General features: G+C 32.4%; 2 protein-coding genes across 6 annotated transcripts in view; one reads left to right on the forward strand and one right to left on the reverse strand.

Annotated features, from left to right (window-relative positions):
- Positions 1-305: 305 nt before the first annotated feature.
- On the reverse strand, positions 306-5,769 carry LOC105326642 (growth hormone-inducible transmembrane protein). The gene is made up of 8 exons (XM_034458010.2): positions 5,656-5,769; positions 3,606-3,807; positions 3,215-3,323; positions 2,695-2,836; positions 2,277-2,475; positions 1,786-1,884; positions 944-1,115; positions 306-588 (listed from the first exon to the last, which is right to left on the reverse strand). Exons 2-8 carry the CDS (start codon positions 3,799-3,801, stop codon positions 501-503), a joined length of 1,005 nt encoding a protein of 334 aa, XP_034313901.2. The 5' UTR covers positions 3,802-3,807; positions 5,656-5,769; the 3' UTR covers positions 306-500.
- Positions 5,770-12,616: 6,847 nt separating this feature from the next.
- Positions 12,617-24,127, forward strand: part of LOC105347072 (paladin) — a 60,846-nt gene continuing 49,335 nt past the window's right edge. The window contains exons 1-4 of one of the 5 annotated variants that reach the window (XM_066065097.1): positions 12,617-12,745; positions 13,688-13,832; positions 15,891-16,169; positions 22,992-23,114. In XM_066065097.1, the coding sequence (XP_065921169.1) occupies positions 23,030-23,114 (85 nt within the window). In that variant the 5' untranslated portion in view covers positions 12,617-12,745; positions 13,688-13,832; positions 15,891-16,169; positions 22,992-23,029. The remainder of the gene's footprint in view (positions 12,746-13,687; positions 13,833-15,890; positions 16,170-22,991; positions 23,115-24,127) is intronic. The other 4 variants (XM_034458011.2, XM_034458012.2, XM_066065098.1 and 1 more) reach the window with 4 other exon arrangements.

Consider the following 24,127-nt stretch of genomic DNA (forward strand, 5'->3'; position numbering starts at 1 on the left):
TATAATTAATCCAACACTGTACACAGGATTATAAATTTTCGCCAAATGTTAATTTTGCCCGTGTGCACTTGCAAACGGTTCCTTAAAAGTATGACCAATGTGCTCATTAGAGATCATTCTGCACATATAATATGAACAGGAATAATGTTCACTAGAAAACCAATACTCTCATAAAATAAGCATTATACAGACCGATATGCTGTTATAAAAGTTTTATGATCTTTTCCATATCTTATTACACAATCCATGAATATTTTCTCCCTGTATTTACACAAATAAGCAAGGAAATGACTGAAAACAAAAGGTGACAGAGGCAAAGTTTATCAAACACAACAGCACATAACATTAATTACAGTAATATACATAGACTGAGAATCTGCAGTTCAAATCACTGTCTTATTACACAGTCACAAAAACCAATCTCTTCCAAATCTAGTAGAGAGTTATCACTTGTCCGCTAATTACATATAAGAAGCTGGGTTTCCTGCAGCAAGTGTTGTTTACTTTCTTCTACCACCACCACCACTAGCCAGGATTGTAGCAATTCTGATGAAGATGTTTATTGTGTCCATGTAAATTCCCATGCATCTGCAAATAAATCAAATCAAAATCAATGTAAACAGGAAAATATGGAGCGTAAATTCTTCTTTATTTTCTTTGCTATTAAATGGATTTTGGGTGAGGTTTTTTATTTACTAAATGTACTGCTTAAACATTTCTTGCGGTGGCCTTCTATCTGGTTGTGATATTTTTTTGTGGCTTCTCAATACAAATATAAATCAAAATTTTAAATTCACTCAATTTGTACATATTCTATAGAAAAAAATGTTAACACTATAAAATACAGATTGAATTTAAACTTCCACAGAAATAAATTTACGAACGCTAGATATCAAATATAAAAGAGATCTTCAGAGCATGTAAGAGACTTGTTTAGACTTACGCGTTGATGGGGTCAAATTTCTGGGCGCTGTAGACGGGGTGATTCTCGGCCCTTTTGATCACCTTCTGTGTGTCATAGAGCAGGAACATGCTGAACAGGACCAGGCCACCGTAGATACTGATGGAGTAGAGGCCCGCACCCAGGGATGTAGTGGGAGGCAAGAACATGCTTCCTGTAGCAGAGAATCATATCATAAAACTTGGGAGTTAATAAGCAATGAGGAATGGATTGTACTTCAAAGGTGCAATAGACAGTTTTTCTACCACCAAAAATTTCAACTTTTCATTCAGCTAGCAGATCATATACGAAATATTCTTTGAATTATAAAGCTTCAATTTTATCTGCATTCCAAGATTATTTTTCATCAAATGTAAATCTTGTAAGATTTTAATATAGTAACAATTATACCTTTGCATATAAAGTAAATCACACTTATAACGAAGTGCCAGGGACAAGCAATTTTGCTTTGTTTTAAACGTAATTCATTATATCCCACAAATTTACAACATGTTATTAAAACCCAGGGAATGAAAATCACTTTGTTGTAAGCGTCAATTCATTATAAGTGTGTTCGCTGAAAACATGTTTTACTGTAATAGCAGTATTCTGTAAAAAAAAAAAAATGGTTAGTTTAACATAGGGAAAAGTCACACTTAAAACCTCATAAAGTACTCCTGCGCTATCGTATAAAAATCAAAATTTGCATGTGGTAAATCCCGCATCTGCATATCTAATGTCCAAATGTATTGTTTGACTTCAGAAAATGTGTACTTTACCACTAGCTTAATTAACCACTTTTATAGTATATATACAGTTCATATCTTTAAGATTATCACACCTACCAAGTGAAGAGACAAAAACAACACCAAGTCCAATAGCTAGAGGGCCTCCCATATTCAGGAATTTCTCACTAGGTGCACACATGGCAAGAGCTGACAAACCTAATAGAAAAGAAATATTCCTTGATTTATTTAGGATAACTATAATGGTCTAATGTTCACAAAATACAATGTATTGCTAATTAGCTATACACATTTATCTGACGTTAAAAACATAATATAAATTTGGGCAGCAAGATAGTTAAAAGAGAGAACAGCCTTATTCCCAATATAAATAAATGGTATGTGACAAAATTAGTCAGATTTCTATTGCGGCCCTGTCTTCACCAACTTTCCTCATCTTAATTCTCAGCCTTAAATCTAAGGTTTTACATCAAATTTTTTATAGAATTAAGTTGAGAATTGAGTTAAATAATTTCAAAATGTTGGTGACAGTAGGGCCTGGACTTGTATAATTTCAAGAAAAAATATTAATTAGAGATTTTTGTCCTAACCTCCGACTACTCCTGCAGTGTACCAGGCAGCTCTAACAAGGAGGGGACCTCCCAGCATGGTGAGGGGGGCAACAATCCCTCCCACCACAGCACTGTGTAACATCCAGGCAAGCTGTTTGCTGCCTATGCCTTCTTTGTATGGGATGGACTGTGTCAACATGCTGGTACCAATCAGAACTACAATGCCTCCAATCATGGACTGTTGTTCAAATAAATCAAATTTCATTAATAATGAGTTTTGATAGAATTAAAAATATACATCTATGTCAAATGATACATATTCAACAACTTGGAAATTTCATGTATGTAACTGTCTTTGCAAACTTAGGTATTTTTAAATTAGAAAGCTTGCTGAAATGTTATTTGATCTTGATACGCAAAAGATCGCATTTTGAGAAGTTTTTTTAAAAATACTTACTGTCATTGAACTTTTCATTGCAATATTCATTAGAGCAGGAGTTCTGGCAATGGCCACAGCAGTAGCAGCAGTTAGTCCAATGCTGGCTCCAAAGTAAAAGTAAGTGGATCGAATTCTTTGTTTGACCTCATCAGACCAGAATCTATCAATACAGGAAAAAATTATAAAATCTTCTTAATAAAGTTCTCTGAAATCATTTTAAGTCATGGGAGGTAATGACCAAGGACAGTAAGAAAAATAACTGGTTCATGTGAACTTAATTTTTCGAGAATGAATGTCACAGTATGGGCAATGTCATGGTCACATCTAAAAGTAATTTGCAATATCATAATGACATCTACCAGCATAAATTTATTTGATTTTTGTATCATCAAAAGTTTAGAAAACTTAAAACATTTGAAATCTTGGGACATATTTCCTCATGACAACATGATAGTCTCCAATTTATTTCAAGCATTCTGTTACAAAATTTAGCAACAGTGTATTTTAGGGTGGTACATGTATGTTTCTGCAAACTCACGCTCTTTTATCTAGGGCTGATATTTCTTTGGAGGCCAGTCCATAGAAACACAAAGATCCCAAGCCGAGTGCTGCTCCGCCAGCAACCATTCCTTTCCCAACAGTGAAAGCTGAAAAAAAATTCAATAACTGTATCCAAATTTACACACTGTACAATGTATCTGAACTGAGCTTTTATTTATTTAACCTGATGAAAAATTACAAAAATATAAACTATAACAGGAGTATGTACATAATTTTTTTTATTATGACAGAAGTAATACCACTCAGATATCAGAACATTTTGGAATGTCTGTATTGTTTAAAAATTTCAAGAACTGAATAAAATTATTGTTCTTCTGTTATTGATTTTAAAACCAATATGTTCATATATATATTCAATTTATGCTTACCTGTTTCACCTGCTGGTGTAGTCAGCTTCTCCAATGAAATTCTTGTTCTCTGAGCTCGACGGGTCGCACCGGACCGTGAATCTGAAGCCAGCTGCTGGGTGCGGGTTCTCATACATAACTGAGGCTTGTTCAGAGGTCTCCCAATGCCAGAAACGAAACTGGTGATGGGAATGCGGCACAATTTTGAGGCCAGCATTTTAAGCTGTAAAAAATATTTTATGACACCTTGATGCAGGGTTGGAAATTCACCATAAATAGCAGCCAGCCACAGGGCTGGCTACTTTAAAAAGTTACCAGCCCTGCCCAAAACTGCCAGTCCCGATAAAAATGTTCATTATTATGAATAAACTACATGTGTATATACATAAAGCTTAATATTTACATCCGTAACACAGGCCCCTCGAAATTTTTAACTTTTATAAGTATTTAAAACCATATCTAAACATAACCCAAAGAATGCTTATTATTAAGTTTAACATGCTTAATTAAAATTAAACTATTCATCTACATGTATATAATTATAAACCCTCTTTTAGAAGCCAGTTAACAATGTCATAATCATGAACTTAAATTTCTAAACAATTTCAAAGATTGACAATAATATGATATCAAATATTGAAATGAATTAAATTAAAACAACTGTAAATAAATGTGATAAAAATTTATTTATTCGGTCAGATGCACTCCATTTAACTGCTTATTGTGTTTTGGTCTCACAACACTATTTTTCTGTAGGTCCAAAATATGGTCAAAGCAAAATAATTCCAAAATTTTCGTTTGTTTTGAGGGGTTTTCCGCCAGTGACAGGGCTCTATTGTCCATTTAGATAAAAACGGTTAAACGCTTAATTTTTCTGCTTTTGTAAAAATACAAGGTAACTTGATTTTCTTATGCCAATAACTTGCACAGGGGATGAAAATGCTGGTACTTGATTTTAAAAACTCAAAAATTGCACATCATCTAGCATGTTGTTTCTGTTGCAATAGCGCCGAACAAAATTGTATTGCGAACACTGGTTGGCTATAACAATCATTCAGACCAATGAGCGAATAGTTTACAACTTGTACAGCTTACCTAATTCTCAACGAAACCTAACAACTGACATTGTCTGTACTTTTTGTGAATGAGGTAAATATTTTAACTAGGAACTGGCTATTAAAATTAGCCCGCCTGCCGGGCTGTCTTTTGAAGTTTCGCCCCCGCCCGCCTAAGAAACAGACCGTCTCGGGCGGTCGGGCGGGCTCTTATTTCCAACCCTGCTTGATGTAAACAAACCTAAATAAAAGCATGCAGTCATCTCACATGCAAGATATGAATCTGCTGATGTTCTCCAAGGTGTGCTGTAAGACCCTGCCCATGATAGGAGAATGGGGGAGCTAATTTAAATGATAGCTAGAAGCAGTCTTTTACATATTGGTTGCCAATTTTATCAAGTTTTACCTGAAGAATTTATTTATAAATCTAGAGAAATATATGCAATGTGAACAATAAAGCTATTAGGTTTGAAAAATAGTACATGTATCAATATTCTAAAATGAATAATAATGATCACAGGCTGATCTGATGCAATGTTCTAATTTTACCAATACATGTATTAGTTATCATAGGTAACTGTCATTTTGATGAATACATGTATACTAAAATTGGTTTCAAGTACACATAATATTCAAAACTCTCATGCCACTTTTGACGCTTTTGTGCTAAAACTGGTTTTAAGTAAGGGACTTCACTCTAATTAGAATTTTCTCGAAATTTCTCTACTGGTCACATTACAAATTTTAGGTCCCGTCCAAGTCAAAAAATAAACGTAAACCAGAGCAAAAAATTAAAAAAAATGTAGTTTTGGTAGTAATAGAAAATATTAAATCAGGAATGATAAAAGATTTTGATCTGATTAAATGAAAAGCGCAAATCTTACATAACTTCGTAAGGCAATAAAAAATGATGGATTTTAACAACACATTTGAAAGAAGCGGTCTCTTGGGTAGTTTCCAGAGTTCAAGCTTCATATAAACTTTGTTCTGAACCTGATTTTTGTTTAATTACTTACACAGTTATTTCAGAAACGCTTCTTCAAGTTCTTGTGACTTCTACGCAACTGTATATCCGAAAACTAAATACCGGAACTGCATGTCCAACGAAAACTCGTAGAGTATATTTGTATGGTATCAGGAGAAAACGTACCCAAGACAAAACGTACCCAGGAGAAAACGTACCCAATCTCTAGGGTACGTTTTCTCCAGGAGAAAACGTACCCTATGAAAATCATAATTATACTACTTAATAGTTTTAAATACTATTTTGCATAATAAATATACAGAAATGTAGGAGTTTTATAGATATATGAATTTAATACTTTATAATTTTAAAGGGGTTGGACATATTAAATAATTTTCAAATGCTACTTTAATGCATATTTCAATGCATAGATGTATAGAAATATATTCACTTTATGAATAATATCTTTATAATAATTGTAGCAACTTTTATTTTAGTACGAATTTAATAATGACCTGTCATAAAGTGTTATCTGACTACTTCTTCTAATTATCCATTTATCGGTAGCTTAGCCTTACCGATTTTAGTTTTTCCATGCGAGATCCCCTGATTTTAATTATAGTGATAATCAATTAAATACCTGAGCAGCATGTCAGTGGCGTCAGAAGCAAATTTACTGTTCAATGTTACATTTCGTAGTAGTTTCCATGTGAACTTGGTTTTATTAAGCAACTTTGTTTTATAGATAAATTTCAAAAAGTGCAAAAAATAACGCGATATCGACTTCTTGAGATACTCATCATTTAGTTCTCCAAATGAGATTGCAATAAAAAACTAATTATTTAACGGTCTTGTTTAAGGTGTATTAATTGTCGACTAAACTGCTCAGGCCATCTTTGTGTATGTGTATGTTACAAATTATTGTCTTAATAATTTAAGTACGTGACTATGCATTTAAAAACAACAGCAACAAATGCTACAAATGTTCATTGTATATTTAATTTTTTTCATTTAAGAATATCCATGAAAACCATTATTTATTATTTTCATAGGGTACGTTTTCTCTTGGAGAAAACGTACCCGGGTACGTTTTCTCCAAGAGAAAACGTACCCTAGAGATTGGGTACGTTTTCTCCTGGGTACGTTTTCTCCTGGGTACGTTTTCTCCAGCATTCTATTTGTATAACGTTATTTGTATAATCCCGGAATTTTTTTCTTTTTTGTAATATATTTATATCATGAACGAAAATATATGATTTTTCAATGCACAAATTATCAAAATCAATTGTTTGTTTGCAGTGATATATTTTCAGCATTAAAAAATGATTTTTGCCAATGCGGTGGAATGTTGAAAGGGATGCAGGGCGTTTAGGCACGGAAGAAGTTTGGACACCCTGTGATCATAATACTGATGAGATGATTCGGTACCAAGATATATTGACAAAAACATTTAATCAACGGTCAATCCACATATATTTGCAATTTTTGAACTAGAAAGAATTCTACTTTTTACGACATAATATAATTCTTTGTTAACATGACGACGTTCATTGCGTGACTTATTTTAATTATCTTGAAATAATAAACGACTAGTTTATCAATGTTTGGAAAGAAAGTATCGTGCAGTCAAGCAGTCTCAAGAAAACTCCTGACGGTACTTATAACAAGCAATATTCATTAACGTGGTTGTAAAAAATAATCAAGATTTATTTTAAACACTACCCACAAAGTACTTTCCTTCTCTACACTGCTGCATGTTTACTAAAAAATTGCATCCGTGGCGACATGAAAGTGAAAGGTTGATAATGTTGAAAATTTGTACAATAGGCCTTATTGTTCTGCAGTGATATAGACATACAGCTTACTCCACTTATATTGAAATCGCTTATTTTGAAATTCCGCTTATTTTGAAATAGAAATAAATCCCCAGTTTTTGCCTCTCATTTTCTTTGCATTGATTTAACGGATATAATCAGGGACGTATATACTAACGTCCGTTATACGTTAGTATATACGTCCCTGATATAATGAAATTGGCTATTTTGAAATATCTCTTATATTGAAGCCACTGATCGGTCCCCATAGGTGATAATTAGTTGTTTTTATAACGGTTATGCCAGACAAAGGTGTGAATTGATGTTCTCATCATGTGTGTTTTTATACTTCTTAAATAATAAAGTTTATTCACTGTTGATTTTTAGCTCACCGAGACGAAGTCAAGGGGAGCATATGCTATACCCCCGGCGTCGGCGTTGGCGTCCGGACCTGGTTAAAGTTTTTGTTGCAGGTCCTGTATCTAAGCTATTACTTGTCCTATCTTCACCAAACTTGCATGGATGATGCATCTGGACTTACTTATGGACTTGAAAGACTTGGATGCTGAATCTGGGTCCTAAATTTCAGATGCTGAAGGAGGTTAAGGTTTTTGGAGCAGGTTAAAGTTTTTGTTGCAGGTGCCCTTTGATAGCAATATCTAAGTTACTCCTGGTCCTAACTTCACCAAACTTGCATGGATGCTGTGTCTTAATCTACTGATGCACCAGACAGGCTTGAGTGCTGAATCTGAGCTATAGGCTTCGGATGCTGGATGAGGTTAAGGTTTTAAGAGCTGGTTCAAGTTTTTGAAACAGGTGCCCTCTGATGATAATATCTTAGTTATTACTTGTCCTAACTTCACCAGACTTCCATGGATGGTGCGTTTTATGATACTGATGCACCTGACAGGCTTGAATGCTGAGTCTGAGCCATAGGTTTCGGATGCTGGAGGAGGTTTTTTTTTTTTAACAGGTCACATGTTACATATATAATAGTACTATTTCAAACTTGCATAGTTGATTAAACTGTAATATGAATGAATCGCAGAGGAAGCTTTAAATGCAGAGCTTGATCTTCATTATCAAGGATGCTAAAAAATATATCTTAGTTATTACAGGTCCTAACTACTAAACTTGAATGGATGGTGTGTCTTATGATACAGATGCACATGATAGGCATGGATGCTAAATCTGAGCCATAGGTTGTGGATGCTGGAGGAGGTTAAGGTTTTAATTGCTGGTGCCCTCTGATGATGATATCTTAGTTATTACTGGTCCTAACTTATCAAACTTGCATGGGTGATGCGTCTTATGATACTGATGCACCTGACAGGCTTGAATGCTGAATCGGAGCCATTGGTTACGGATGCTGGATGAGGTTTAGTTTTTTGGAACAGGTCACATGTTTTATAGATGATAGCTTGCATAGTTGATTTAACTATATTATAAATGAAACGCAAAGGTTGCTTCAGATGCAGAGCCTGATCTCCATTATCAAGGATGCTAAAGAAATCTCCTACCTCACTTAAAACTGCTTGATAGAAAGGTGTGGTTGTTGTTAAATGATATAACATGATTCCTATGATAAAGTATTGTATAATATGAAACACTATTGTTTGATACGATACTGTATAATATGATATTGGTTTCTGTAATATACAATTATATGACGTGGAATTGTATTATATGATATTGTAATATCATATATTATCGTATCATACGATATTGTGTAATATGATATTGTTTTATATGATATATTAGTGTATCATATGATACAATATGTATAATATAATATTGTATTATATAATATTTTACTTTATCACATGATATTGTACTATTTGATATGATACAATGTTGTATCAAATTATACTGTGTCATATGATACAATATCATATTATGTATCAAATATTATACAATATCATGCAATACAATATCATACTATATTATACTATATAATATATGTTTCAATGTTATGATGTATTATGTAATATGATATTGTATCATATAATACAATATTGTATTATATAAAATGATGTTGTATTTTGTGATCAAATACAATAAAGTTTAACACAATTCAATGTCATTTCATATTTACAATATCATCTTTGTTTATTACAGTATTTTATTGTATTATATGATATATATTGTAAGTATGATAGGATGCAATATTTAATTTTATATTATTATATTGATTAACTTATGAACATATGATTATCATACAATTTTTTAACAGATGATATATGATTTTGAGTCAAAACAGAATCCATGAATATCCAAGATCATAAAGTATGATTTTCATATAATATGGTAAAGGTGGTCTCATAAAGGTGATGTCTTATAAGGGTGATGCCTCGTCTCGGTGAGCTTTGTAATCTGTGATTACCTATGTTTTTTTTTACGTATACGGAGGTATTGATGCTGGACGTAATATGGAAACCCCACGGAAAAGAAAAAACTTATCTTCGGGCACTAAATATGAGCTAGTTATGGCTATTGATAAAAGGACAAAGCCTAAATTCAAAAAAGCTAAGGATTTTGATATTAGAGTACACTAAGGATGATATACAAGCAGCGTTCAGCAGTATTTGAAGCGTTTGAGTCGGCCCGGGTGATTTTTCTCTAAAACGTAAAAGAATGCGACTGGAGATTATGATGAGGTTAAAGATAGTAACAAAATGAAACTTACAAAACTTAGGGATATAATTTTAATCAAACTTTCAAGGACTAATATTCCATGTAATCTGTTCACTGTAATAAATAAATGATGACCAAATAATTTGTTCAGGTTTGGTTTTCTATGCTTACATCGGGATTGAACTTTCAAAATTGGCGGCTTCACGTCAGTCAATTTCGCTTATATTGAATATGGATATATTGAAATAATTTGCATGGTTCCCTGAATTTCAATATATCCGGAGTAGGCTGTATATACTTAATTTTTCTGGGTTAGATTTCTAATCCGAAATCATAAAAAGTCACCCCCTCCAACCCCCCCCCCCCCCGAAAAAATACATGTAATAAAGTTCTTGAGAAGTTTGCCAGGCAATTTGATATTCATATTCCTTCCTGAAACTCGATTAATTTAATGTGAAAGTCCTCAGTGAATAGACAAAACATGGATGTGTCATTATTGTTGATGTCAAATTATGTGAACCTTGAATAAAAGATCATTAGGGCATGTGGACTGTTTACATTTTTAACAAGTAAACGTTTACGTTTTCGTCTCGTTTACGTCTCCGTAGGCCGCTTTAAAGGGGCATGGCCACGATTTTAATCAAAAATCAGTTTTTCGATTTTAATGTTTCCAATGCTTCAATAAGGCGTTTTTAATAGGCATTGAACCAACATTTGAGTGTCATTCGTTGAGTTATAAGCGAGTTACAGAGCTTACAATTCTTTGCTATGTAAACAAAGCTTTTCATGTTTACATTTTGAATGTTGAAGTAAAAATTCCAGTTTTAGACCTAAAAAGAATGTGTTCAACGTTAGGAACTGTTTATTTATGCTCAAAATGATTAGGAATACGAACAAATCACCTTAAAAATGTTTTTGTTTTTTGTTTTTTTGTATTTGTTGTATTTGAACCTTTGTTAACAAAAACAGGACACGAGCCTTGTTTACATGACAAAGAATTGCTAGCCCTGTATTTTACTTATAACTCAATGACTGACTCTCAAATTTCATTTGTTCATAAGAAATGCATTCCTATTGAAGCATTTAAAATAATAAAAACAGAAAAATAGAATTCGACCAAAATCGTTACCATGCCCTTTTACGGTCCGTTCGACGTTTAAAATCCCATAAAATACACAAATGAAATCGTGTACAATTTTTCCTGTAGTTGGTCAATGTATCTTATAAAAGACTGTATATATCTTAAAGAAAAAAAAAACCCGCCACGTTTATCATATTTAGCCTTCTAATAGATGCAAAAATCCAGTCATGTTATATAACTCATGCGTAGATCTACATGTAGTTAAGGGGGAGGGGGGTCCCCACCCACGCATGGAAAATTCTCAAATTAAAAAGAAAATCTACATAGTTAAATTTCCGAAAATATGCCTCGGACCCCCACCCCTGGCAAACATAAATACCCCCCCCCCCCCCCCCCCCGGAATAAATTCTGGATCTGCGCATGAAACTTCCTGTAAGCGTGTTCAAAGTGACTAATTGTAATAAACAATCATTGAGTTTTTTAAAGCTTAGCTGATGAGATCACAGTAGATAACATATAGTGATATTGAATTCATATCGTTTTATATAAAGGTGGATTGTCATGGATGCCAACGTACAATACATTAATCGAGGTTGTTTTCCGAGCTCTATTGGAAAAGCCCGAAGATTTGAGGTCTATTGTTCTAGGACCGATCTATTCTCTTCGTTTTAATTAAATAAAAGCAATGGGTCGCAAACTAGACCACATTTCGTTGAAATTGGTTTAACAAATCACTAATAATGTATCAGATAATACAATGAAACAAAAAAAATTAGAACTATTGAAACATATCAAAATGAGCCAATTTTATTCATTTTCGTTGAAAATTCATGAAAATCATGGTAGATTCTTTATAAGTTATCGTATAAAAATAGGCCACTGCCAAGTGTTATGGTGCCTCACCCTTTACACCTAACTGTGCATGATAAATAAACTATATACATACAGTGTATACTATACATATACATCATGTTGCACCCTCTCGAATTCGTGCACTAAATGTGATTATTTCATGGAACAAAGTCAATTATCGTCACAAAATTTGACACTTGTTTGCATATGGGTTTTGTTAGCATAATTAGGACCTTTTCTTGGATTGTATACAGAAAATTTTCTGGCATATTTTTCTTATTTCCAGAATTCAGATAAAACCATAAGATATGAAATTTTTCAAAGATGATACAATATCATTGTTATGTAAATAGTGTGGGAAATGTAGAGTAACATATTCTAGAATAATTCATTTTACCATGCAATGGTAAAATAACGGCTATTATCCCTTATATGAACAATCATGTTTATGTCTCTAAAAGTACATCCGATATTATAGGTTACTTTCATAAATAAACAGTCACACCTACAATAACTATTTTCACACTGACAAGTTAGAAAATGAATTGCTTTTTCTACCGGTGATGTTTAAAAATACATGTACTTGTTCCTGAGAAGGGAAAGGGGTGTAAAAAGCCAACAAATTAACTTTGGATCCGCCGGTAGGTGCCGAAACGCCTTGGTATCGAAATGCCTATATTTACTGAAACGTCTTTGAAAGATGGCGGGAGAATGGCGGGAGAATGGACCATGTGCCATGATAATGGTTATATCGACGATATGTAAGTATACTTAATCTTTGAAATGAGAACAGACGGTCTCCTCTTTAAAGTAAGATTTAAATATACTGATTAAAGGGGGGGGGTATTAATAAAATTAATCTCGTTATTTTATTTTCGGCACAGAAATGTCGCAAATCCAGTCTGTTCCTTTCACTTTACTCAATGCTATAGTGTATATCTACTTGAACAGCTTGGGTGAAGCCCACCTTTTAGATATGCATACATATGGTACCCATGTTTAACCGAGATTCAAATATATATTATATATTTTACACCAAAAATGTTGGTGGGAAAATCAGTATATTCTGATTTACATGTAATACATAGTTCCAGTAGCTGCTTAAGAGACATAAATAATTTATGTCTCTGAGCTGACCATATCTGCATATTTCAGTGATGCAATTGAAGTTTTAAACACTTCTTTTAAATAAGCGCTGTCAGCCATATTTCTCTTTCATCACCGCTATCCCTAAAAGTCCTATATAAGCCACAGACCTCTTAACAGCGTAATGAACAGTTTAAGGCCCAAGGTATTTCGCTGTAGAGGTCTCACCTGTATATGTACATCTTGCCTCGCCATGTTACTCAGTTGGTATGAAATTGTTATGCACATAAAAAAAGAAATAAATTCTATGCTTAAAATCTAAAGACCATGAAAGGAATACAACACTTCAGCCACGAGTTTCACATTTGCAGTCGGTTGTAACAAAAACAAAGGGTTTATATTACTGTGTTACAGTGCCTATTTAAGTATTTACGAGCTCTGTTCAGATTTAATTTTAATAGTTTATAATTCTTAGATTAAGCACTTTTGATGTTGCACATGTACATGTATATATTAAGGCTTTAATTATCATTTTGTAACAAATATTAATCATAGTTAGAGTTTGTAACATTAAAACAGACCAAATAAGATTGTATGTGATTTATTTGTATTTTCAGGCATTCCATAAATTGCAGAAAATGTGCTTTTAATAATCCCATATGATTCCCATATCATAGATGGAAACTTACCGGTACTATTGCCCCAAAGCCCAGGACATCAGGCTGCCAGACATCATCTATTCTTCTCCAAACAAAAGTACCGGTAATAGTTTATTCTGATCAACCACAACTTTTAATAATAAACAATAAAATGCTTTCTTGAAGAAAATGTATTGCAAAAAAAACCACCATAACCTGCTAATGTGGGTTATGTAATTTTTTTTCTGTAATAATTGCTACCATCATAGCCCATCCACGTAAATCATCAAAGAACCAGACAATAATTAACACAAAATGTATTTAGCTTTAAGCCCCAAGATTACTCAGACTATACGAAAATTATATGTCCATTAATTGGTTTTAACTGGTAAAAAATTGGTTGGTTTAAATTTTTCTTTTCTATTAAAATGAATGCTTATAATCTTGATAATTTCTCTTCTAAATTAATTTTGATAACAAAATTGATATCAATTAAAATCAAAAACATTCAAACTTCAACATACTCAGACTCTGGTGTTATATTTTGTTGATTTACTTTATAAACTAAACTTGGTTATAAAACAATTTTAATTAAACTTAATAGAAAAAAGTGACCATTGTTGTTTGAAGTCAAAAATGTCTTGCATGGTTGTTGAAGCTTGACAATAAGCTCATGCATCAAAATGTTATTGAAATATATCGCATTCCTGTCCCTGTTTTGCATCTTGGTAAATTTTCCAAATAAAGTCATTGATTTTGTGTTTGTGACAGGACTGACATTTCTATTCACATTCTTACATAGTAAGTACTGCCTGGTTATACAGTATAAGCTCCAACCACTTGTTTCCTACTTTGGCTTAAAAGTAAAAAGGACGGTGCAGAGTTCCCTTTTTATGCAGTGAATACTGAAATGATCATTCATAGATGTGTTTCAAATAAAAAAAAAAAACAACTCTGAATTATAATCATTAATAAATATATATTTCCTTACACTTGATAAAAGGAACTCTTCATTCTGCAATGCCCTTTCACTGTAAACAATAGCGCATTGTCGACAGTCTCTATTTTGTTTCTGATAAAATTAAAGAAAGGCTGTCATTTAGTAATTGTAAGCATAGCAATTAAAGACTTGCATGTATATGGTATATATGTCAGCCCAATACTAGAAAAAAACTAATGACTGTTAACATAACATCAAGTGTGTACAAGTACACTTGTTTTTGTGAATAACAAGTCTTGCAAGAAAATTTAACTGATCTAAAAATTAAGTCCATAGTTGAGTGTCAGATTTGTTTTAATAGGTACGGTACCCAGGTGAGCAATGTGGCCAATGAACCTTCTTCTTTTAAAAAAACCCCACCAATGGCATTACAGTTAAACTAAAGCAGTCTGAGATGTTATTATAAATTAACTTCATGCATTCCCTCTTCATATTTGTATTGATCCAGGAATTCTCTTTGATGCTCATTGTAATTCTGTATTGAGAAATTCAATTCTAAGTGAAGAGATAATTTAAAATAGAGTATAATAGATAACATATACATATATAGACCATATAAGTAATGAATGACATACACTAAGTCTGGCTTTTTTCTTTCTTTTTTTAAAACCTGTTATAAAAAAATATGAATGATTATAATTCCAATGTGGTTATTATTCAGTACATGTACAAATATTGGGTAAACCAACAAAGTTTACTCTTATTTTTTCTCATGTTGCACGAATATTATATATTAAGGATTTTATTTTATTTTAAACTGATATCCTGTTAAATCGCGGATTTGTATATTCCATGTATAATTCATTATTGAGATAAAGGTGTGTCAATTGTATATAATATATATAAGTTTACATGTAAGCAAAAAAAGTATTAACTTTTAATTGAAATATTTTTTAAGCAATAAGAATTTACAAAAAGATATAAAGCTAAATAAATCACTATCACTGACATTCACTTAGAGATTTCATTGACCTGTTCTAGTGTCCGATATATGATCAGTCAATTAGATCTTGTCAATTTCTTAAAAACTGTGAACTTGTTTATGGCAATTCTTTCATGATACAGAGCACAGCATTAGCAGTAATACAACTGGAGCAAAGCCACGATGGTGAGCTAGTAGAAAGCTCTGCTAGGGTGTGTATATGTATATATAGACACTTCATTGATTTTTACGTTATAAAGGGTTGTTGCTGATACAAGACTGCCAGTTAGCCGTGTGAATTTACAGGAGAGCACTAGTCATCTTGTCGTATTCTGCTCATTGACATTTATCCAGTGAAGGCACCTGTTTACTGAATACAAAAGACCTTATTACAGAAGCCAAACTACTATAGGAACATTTTCCACAGAGAAAGAAAAATTATTGGTAATATTCCTTACAGCGAATTGTGTGAAAGAAAATCACCAACTGGAGATATTCATGAATGTGGCTTAAAAAGGGTACCTTTTTCTTATTTTAAGGTAAATTTAGAGATGTTTTAAGTAAGATTTTTTTGAATAAAAATTTGTGTTTTATTCATATCTTGGCTATTTTTATTTATAAATGGAATACAGGTTGATTTTATAAATGCTTCTTGTGGCAATTTCCTATCGCTTTAGATTTTAAATGTTGAACATGATTTAAAAAAAATTCAGAAAATAGTTTTGACTTTTTTGGAATGGCGTCTGTCAAGCATTTTGTAATTAATGTTTAGATTGCAACAGAATGCAGTGTAAGTTTTGATTTATTTTCATCCATGTACACAGATTGTATGGTAATTGGTCATTTGGTAGAAGATTTTTATCTTTTGAAGGGAGCATATTTAAGCTAGCTAGCATTGATACAACATTTAGATTAATTTTTTTTTTTCATAATTATACAGGTATAAGTTCATAATTTGTGGCAATAAGTTAAAAATTATGCCATCAGTACTTGTACTTATATGGTGTATTAATTAAAGAAGTACTTGTTTCAAAGAATTTATAATAAATGAAATTAAAGGAAATAATTTTGCATCACATTGCATGCTTCTAGCTTTGGCAATTAAATTGCTTGAAACACATTAAAGACATCATTTTTCATAACCATATGAATTGTAGCTTCGACTCAAAGCATTGATTTATTGTTTGGCAATTTATATTTTATGTTTCATATAGAAATATGACCCACTTGGTATTAAACTACAGAGATATATATGAATCTTTGTTCAGAAATTAATTAAGATTAATCAAAATTAATTCCACATCCTAAAAAAAAGATGTATCTTAAGATACATCTTTTTTTTAGGATGTGTAATTAATTTTGTTATCATCACAATAAACTGTGAATGTGCACATTTTGATTTCAAAACTACCTTCGAGCTTATGTTCAGTATATTAGATTATTATAATGATGAATTCAAGATTTAAGAAAAAACATTTTAAATTGAGGGATGATAATTGTACAAAATATATTCATACATGAACGTGTAGTACAGACCATTTTTCTGATGTGTCGCGTCTCAGTTAAAATGTATCTCTCGGTTAAAATGTATTTGTACTGTTTTTTATTCTGTGTTAATTAAGCTTTATTTTACATTAGAAATAAAAGAAACTGATAATGCAGACAAATCTTGAGGAAATGGATGTTTTTAAATATGAAAATATGAAACAACATTGTAAAACTTCAAAGATACTTTAATAGAAATATACATATGTGTAATTATTTTTGGAACTTTGACCAATGAATTTAAAGTTTAAAAAAGCACTTTTGCAGTAATACAGGTTAATTTAAACAATAAAATGGGAATTTGAGTGTGACATTATCATGATTATTTTGTGCAGTCTATGATTTTTCTTAGGCTGCTGAAGGTTTCAACCAAAGGATAAACAGGGCGTGTAGATTTTAGGTCTGTCAGTTTCAACAGAGCTAAATATGAATCACAATTAAATTCACCAAGAAATAGGAGGGAGTCATACTTGGTGGATGTAAATATAATGCAATGAATACAAATCTTTTTTTTTTTAAGAAGAGTTGATAACAAAATAGCATGAATTTATCTTCAGATCATTTGAACTGTACCTTATCATGTTTGCTTTGCCTCAGTTTTAGAGCTTTTTAACAAGAGCGTGAACTTTGGGCAGTATGTGACATGTATTACTCCATTTTGATGAAGGCATAATCTACTCATGGTAAACTGTCCTGTTATTGGCTAATAGATATGAATACTTTGGATGCAACGACACTTGTCCGACTTCATCCAAGGCTGTATATTTCAGTTGAAACAGGTCAATTTCACACAACAGAGCAGTTTGTTGGAAAAAGTTTAATATTTATAATGAGCTTCCGGACGCAAATTAAATGAAAGGAGATCAATATTTGACAGCTTGTTTTAAAGAACAAACTAGATAGTAACATCCCACTGAAAGTTTAAGTTAAGTTAAATCCTTCTCCTTGCCATTAATAGGCGTATAAGATGTGTGCTGTAGTAAGACTATGGGGGGCTTTTAGGGTACAGATTTTGTAATAATTTGTACTCCAAAACAATGCTTTTTATTTCTATTTTTTATTTTCTAATTTCAAACCTGACGAGATTTTTTGACCACAATGGCTTCCAAAATGGCTATCTATCAAAATAAGGAATGTATTTTTAAGAAAGGCGGTAGATTTTTTAATAAAAGCGGTAGGCGGGAGACAGAGCTAAAAAGCGATAGACTTCCGCATAAATCGGTAGAGTTAACATGTATGTTTTTAAGTGATCAATTTTAAATTTCTTAGTATATAAGGGTCAGTTAATTAACACAGCAATCAACTTGAAAATGTCATATTAACACTACTTTTGTAATACTTTTATTGTTCCTAACATGTTCACAGGATAAAAAACAGATTTAGATTCTTCTCTGCTATCATTCAAACAAGGTTTATTTTGTTCTTTTTCATTTTTTTAAGATGCTCATCTTGCAAACTCTAATAGATACACTTGATCAGTATGTTTCATTGATATTCATCATCTTGAATGGATTTTAAATCATGGATAAAAGAAGGGACTACACAGTGTACCATCATTTCTATTAGATACATGTAGCATCATGGATGCAATGCTGTGAACTCCATCAGTACATACATATCAATTAGATGTAATTTATAATATGAACATGAAATTGGCTAAAATGGATATGTGGATATAATTTGATTTCTTGTCATCTTGGATTTATTCAGTATTCCCATATTCGGAGTTATCTTCATGGAAATATCATTGGCATATCTGAATCTATTAACTTTTTTTTTTTTTTATCTCTTCTGCTAATGGCTTGCAAATATACATATTTTTTTTGTTTTGTTTTTTGCAAGATGAATTATTGGTTCTTTTAAAGGTAATGTTTTTAACTTACAGCTTAACTTTTCAAATATATTGGTCATATATCTCAAAATAAAAGGATTACATTTTGCTTATGAAACTGACTTAACAGAAAACCTTTAAAAGTAACGCTAAGACTACAAAGTATACAAATTAGATGTCTGGGTGAACCTGACGGTATATATATATATATAAAACATAGAAACATACGGTTGACACCAAGCAATTAAAATTGTTAATCTTTCCAACAACACCTCATTATTGACGGTAATTATACCCCCGCTCCGAAGGAGAGGGGGTATACTGTTTTACCCTTGTGTGTCTGTCTGTCTGTCCGTAACAAAAATTTCTGTCACTTTTATCTCAGCAACTATTTATCGCAGATGCTTGAAATTTTTACACAGTGTTTGTTAAGGCATGCCATATCGTGGGATATATTTTTGTACCAATCGGATGTCAACTTCCTGTTAAATGACGACTTTGCTTAATTTTTAACCAAAATTTTCAAACAAATTTTCGTCAAAGATTTCTCAGCAACTGTTTATCGCAGATGCTCGAAATTTTTACACAATATTTGTATAGGCATGCCATATCGTGGGATATATTTTTGTACCAATCAGACGTCAACTTCCTTTTAAATAATGACTTTGTTTATTTTTAGCAAAAATTTTCATACAAATTTTTGTCAAAGAATTCTCAGCAACTGTTTATCGCAGATGCTTGAAATTTTTACACAGTATTTGTATAGGCATGCCATATCTTGGGATATATTTATGTACCAATCAGAGTCAACTTCCTGTTAAATGACGACTTTGTTTATTTTTAGCAAAAATTTTCAAACAAATTTCTGTCAAAGATTTCTCAGCAACTATTTATCACAGATGCTTGAAATTTTAACACACGTACTATTTGTTTAGGCATGACATATTGTGGGATATATTTGTGTACCAATCGGATGCCAGCTTTCTGTTAAATGTCAACTTTGCTTATTTTGCATATTCAAATCAGAGCGGGGGTATCACTAGTGAGCATTGGCTCACAGATATCTTGTTTTGATTTTAATTATTGGTCAGACTGTAAAGTACAAAATCAATACGTAGTGTTATCACAGGCAAATACACTGAAAAATGTAAATACGATATAATGTATGCTTTTATAAGATTGATACATGATGTTTTTATGTATCTTATATTACAATCTGCATGTATCTTGTTCAATACTGGTGTCTCGTTAAGCCAAGTGATAATATTGATTAATTAGGAAAGGAATTGCTCCATAGTAATTTTACCTGTGGTAATCGGAACCGACATATGATTTGGGATCATACAGTCTGTTTGTTAAATAGAATATGGTATGTGTTAAACTCACTAATGGAAAAGGCAAGGAGAACACTATAATTGTGTGAACTTTAAATAGAAACGATGTACGTCAGAATCCTCAATACAGTTATTATAATGGTTTTCATATAACTGGATGGTATTTAAATAAGTGAGGATACGATCTAGTTGTCATGCATCCATACTTACAAAATACATTAATGTATCTAAATAGATGGTACATGTAATTACCACATGTTTTATAATTTCATGTATCCAGTTTATAACCATATCAAGTATTTTACTTGTTTTAGATTTATAGCTCACCTGAGCCAAATTTGTTCAAATCATGATCCCTGGATGTAGGGTGGGACCAGCCGATGGGGGTTCAAATTTTTACATAAGAACTGTATAAAGGTTAAAGTTTTAAAAATTTTCTCAAAAACCATTTTGGTGGGAAATTTAAAACCTCTATGAAAGCATCCCCAGATATTGTAGATTCAAGTTTGTCCTCGTGATCCTCAGGGGTAGGGGGTGTACAGTGGGGTGGTGGGGGGGGGGGGGGGGGGGAGGGTGTTAGGAAGGTAAATTTTACTTAGGAATATATAGGAGGAAATCTTTGAAAATATTTATTCTTTATTAGGGGCTCAATCTTTAAAAAAAAATGATGTGCCCCCTCCCCCCCCCCCCCCCACCAAAAAAAATGGGGAATATGTCAGTTTGCTATTGTTGCTCAGCTCAGTGATGTGGCCCCTTGGCCTTTTGTTATTTCTCCTGTACAGAGTTCATTTTTTGGCATGTATGGGAAATGCATGATTTATAGATTTATATAAATAGATTAATTGAATACCTACCTACCTATACAGTTCTGTAAGACTTTTGATTATAAAGTTATCGAAGTATTATTTTAATCAGTAATTGTATAAGAAAATTGTCTCAAATCTATAAACATAGCAAGTAAACTGATTTTTATACCTGATTTCAGTAATGTCCTTTTAGAAAACATGCATGCATTTTTAACCGGGTTTTCCAACAGAAAAATCCGGTTATTAAAATGGTGAAATGGCGGGCGGGCGGGCGGGCGGCTGCCAAAAGGGTACCCTCATTGTACGGATAACTCCTCCTACAGTTTTCAAGATAGGAAGTTGTTCTTTTGCAGATCAATTGTACATATATCAAAGGTGTGGATATTGCTAGGATTTTGATTTCCGATAATTTATCGAAAAAATACCAGCTTTTGAACTTAGTCATTTTTTGGCAAAATATTGCATATATGGTACCTTCATTGTACGGATAACTCCTCCTACAGTTTTCAAGATAGGAAGTTGTTCTTTTGCAGATCAATTGTACATATATCAAAGGTGTGGATATTGCTAGGATTTTGATTTCCGATAATTTATCGAAAAAATACCAGCTTTTGAACTTAGTCATTTTTTGGCAAAATATTGCATATATGGTACCTTCATTGTACGGATAAATCCTCCTACAGTTCTCAAGATAGGAAATTGTTCTTTTGCAGATCAATTGTACATATATCAGAGGTGTGCATATTGCTAGGATTTTGATTTCCGATAATTTATCGAAAAAATACCAGCTTTTGAACTTAGTCATTTTTTGGCAAAATGTTGCATATAGGGTACCCTCATTGTACGGATAACTCCTCCTACAGTTCACAGGATAGGAAGATGCTCGTTTGCAGATCAATTGTACATATATCAGAGGTGTGCATATTGCTAGGATTTTGATTCCCGATAATTTATCGAAAAAATACCAGCTTTTGAACTTAGTCATTTTTTGGCAAAATGTTGCATATACATGTAGGGTACTCCATTTCACTGGATAAGGGTTGACATGGATTATGGATACAGTTTACATAAAAGAAAACCCGGTTTGCTGTCACATTGACAGCTTTTCACTTGTTGCATGTTTGCCTCTCTTTAGGTCTGTTTGGTAGGTCATTTTCAAAATACCTATGGGGAATAGTTTTGTTTGACAGATGTACCCATATTCATTCTTATAAAAGTCTCTCTGGAAGAAGTAAGCATCCCTGTGTACCAATTGAGTTAATTACTTGTGTTTGGTACATGGATCAAAGGAACCAGAACATTAATTAGCTAATTATATAGTTTAATGCAGTCCAAATAATGATTGATTTTCCTTGTCTGTAAGATCAAGATTAAAAATGACTATAATATTATTGGCATCTTATTAAATAATGAATTTCCTTATGAATTAATGTCGAAATAGTTGAAAATGATTTTTAAAGATGACTCCTTCATATTGACATTTTTTAAATAATTTTTAGTCTGTTTTTTCATCTATATGTCATCTATATGTCTTATTAGAATTCTGAGAAGTGTAATGAACACTTTCAGTATTTTTGAAAGAAAAATTATGCAAGTGCTAACAAATGATGTTCTTATTATGAACATCATAGTCTCACACTATACACAAATTAATATACATGCTTGTATTTGTAATTAAATACTGAATACATTTCTCAACATTTTAGAGGTATGTACATCAGGTTAAAAAAAAAGTCTACCGGTATATTTCTGCTATAAGTATATTTTAGTTCTGTTGATTTAAAAGATAAATACTACCAAATATTAGAATATGGAACTTATTCGATCATTCCATAATTGTTGTAGGTGTTGATCTGAAAATGATTGAGTGAAATACTAAAGAGATGGGATCTGGTTCTAGTACTCTCACTCCACCATCCTCCCCAGAACCTGACAGCCCCATCCTGTCCCACAGGGCAATATCACCAGGTAGGTAATGGTTTTACTCAAAAAATCTCACAGGGCAATATCTACAAGTAAGTATTGCACAAACACATTCTCACAGGGCAATATCACAGTACCCAATATGTACACAGAGTTTCACAGGGCAATATCAACAAGTACTGCGGAGAGAACAACAATAAAATATTCTTCCATGGCAATTGATACCAGCTAAGTATTACGCTAAAAATCTATTTCACAGGGCAATATCACCAAGTAAGAATTTACAAAAATTTCTCTCTTACAGGGCAATATCACCAAGTAAGCAGTAAACAAAATTCCTCTTAAATGAAGCAATATAGCCAGATAAGAGAAGACACAAAATATCTGCTTTAACAATTAAAGCAATTAAGATCTTCAAGTATAGTTAAGAAGTTTACAAAACTCATCTCTCATGAAGCAATATTGTTCGTGGTGGTGATGCTAAAGTTCTATATCACATGCTAATATCACATTTAGGTACAGGTAAGTAATACCGGTATATGGAGATGTCCTCTCTCACAGTGCAATACCACAACATAGATATTATATATATATCCATATTTATCATTTTGTCTGAGAGGGCCATATCACTTAGAAAAATAGTTTACATCTTCAGCTGTGATTAGGGTGCATGAAGATGATAAATAATTCCTGTTCATTGACCTAGCTGTTCGACAAATCCATGGGAAAGACAATTTGATCAGGGCTTTATTGCATTGAACTGAAAAGTGAGAAGTTTTCAGTTCTTTTAGTTTGATCATTACATAATATTATTTGATTTGTTAATTTAGGAAAGCCTTTTTTAAAACTTTTTTGTGCAATGGGAACATGCAATGCCCCTTTGAGTCATGGGACCATTTGGTATGTACTGATTTAAAAATGTTTGGATTTTTTCAGATCACTTGTTATTATCATGGTTATATTATATTTCATAATTTAATTATGTCAGAAAATGCCAGGTATCCACCTCATATGACTAAAGGTTTTGAGTTTCAGCTAATTGGCAAAGTGTGTGCATG

The sequence above is a fragment of the Magallana gigas genome, chromosome 7 (genome assembly GCF_963853765.1).
Source record: "Magallana gigas chromosome 7, xbMagGiga1.1, whole genome shotgun sequence".
In the NCBI taxonomy this organism is placed as follows: domain Eukaryota; kingdom Metazoa; phylum Mollusca; class Bivalvia; order Ostreida; family Ostreidae; genus Magallana; species Magallana gigas.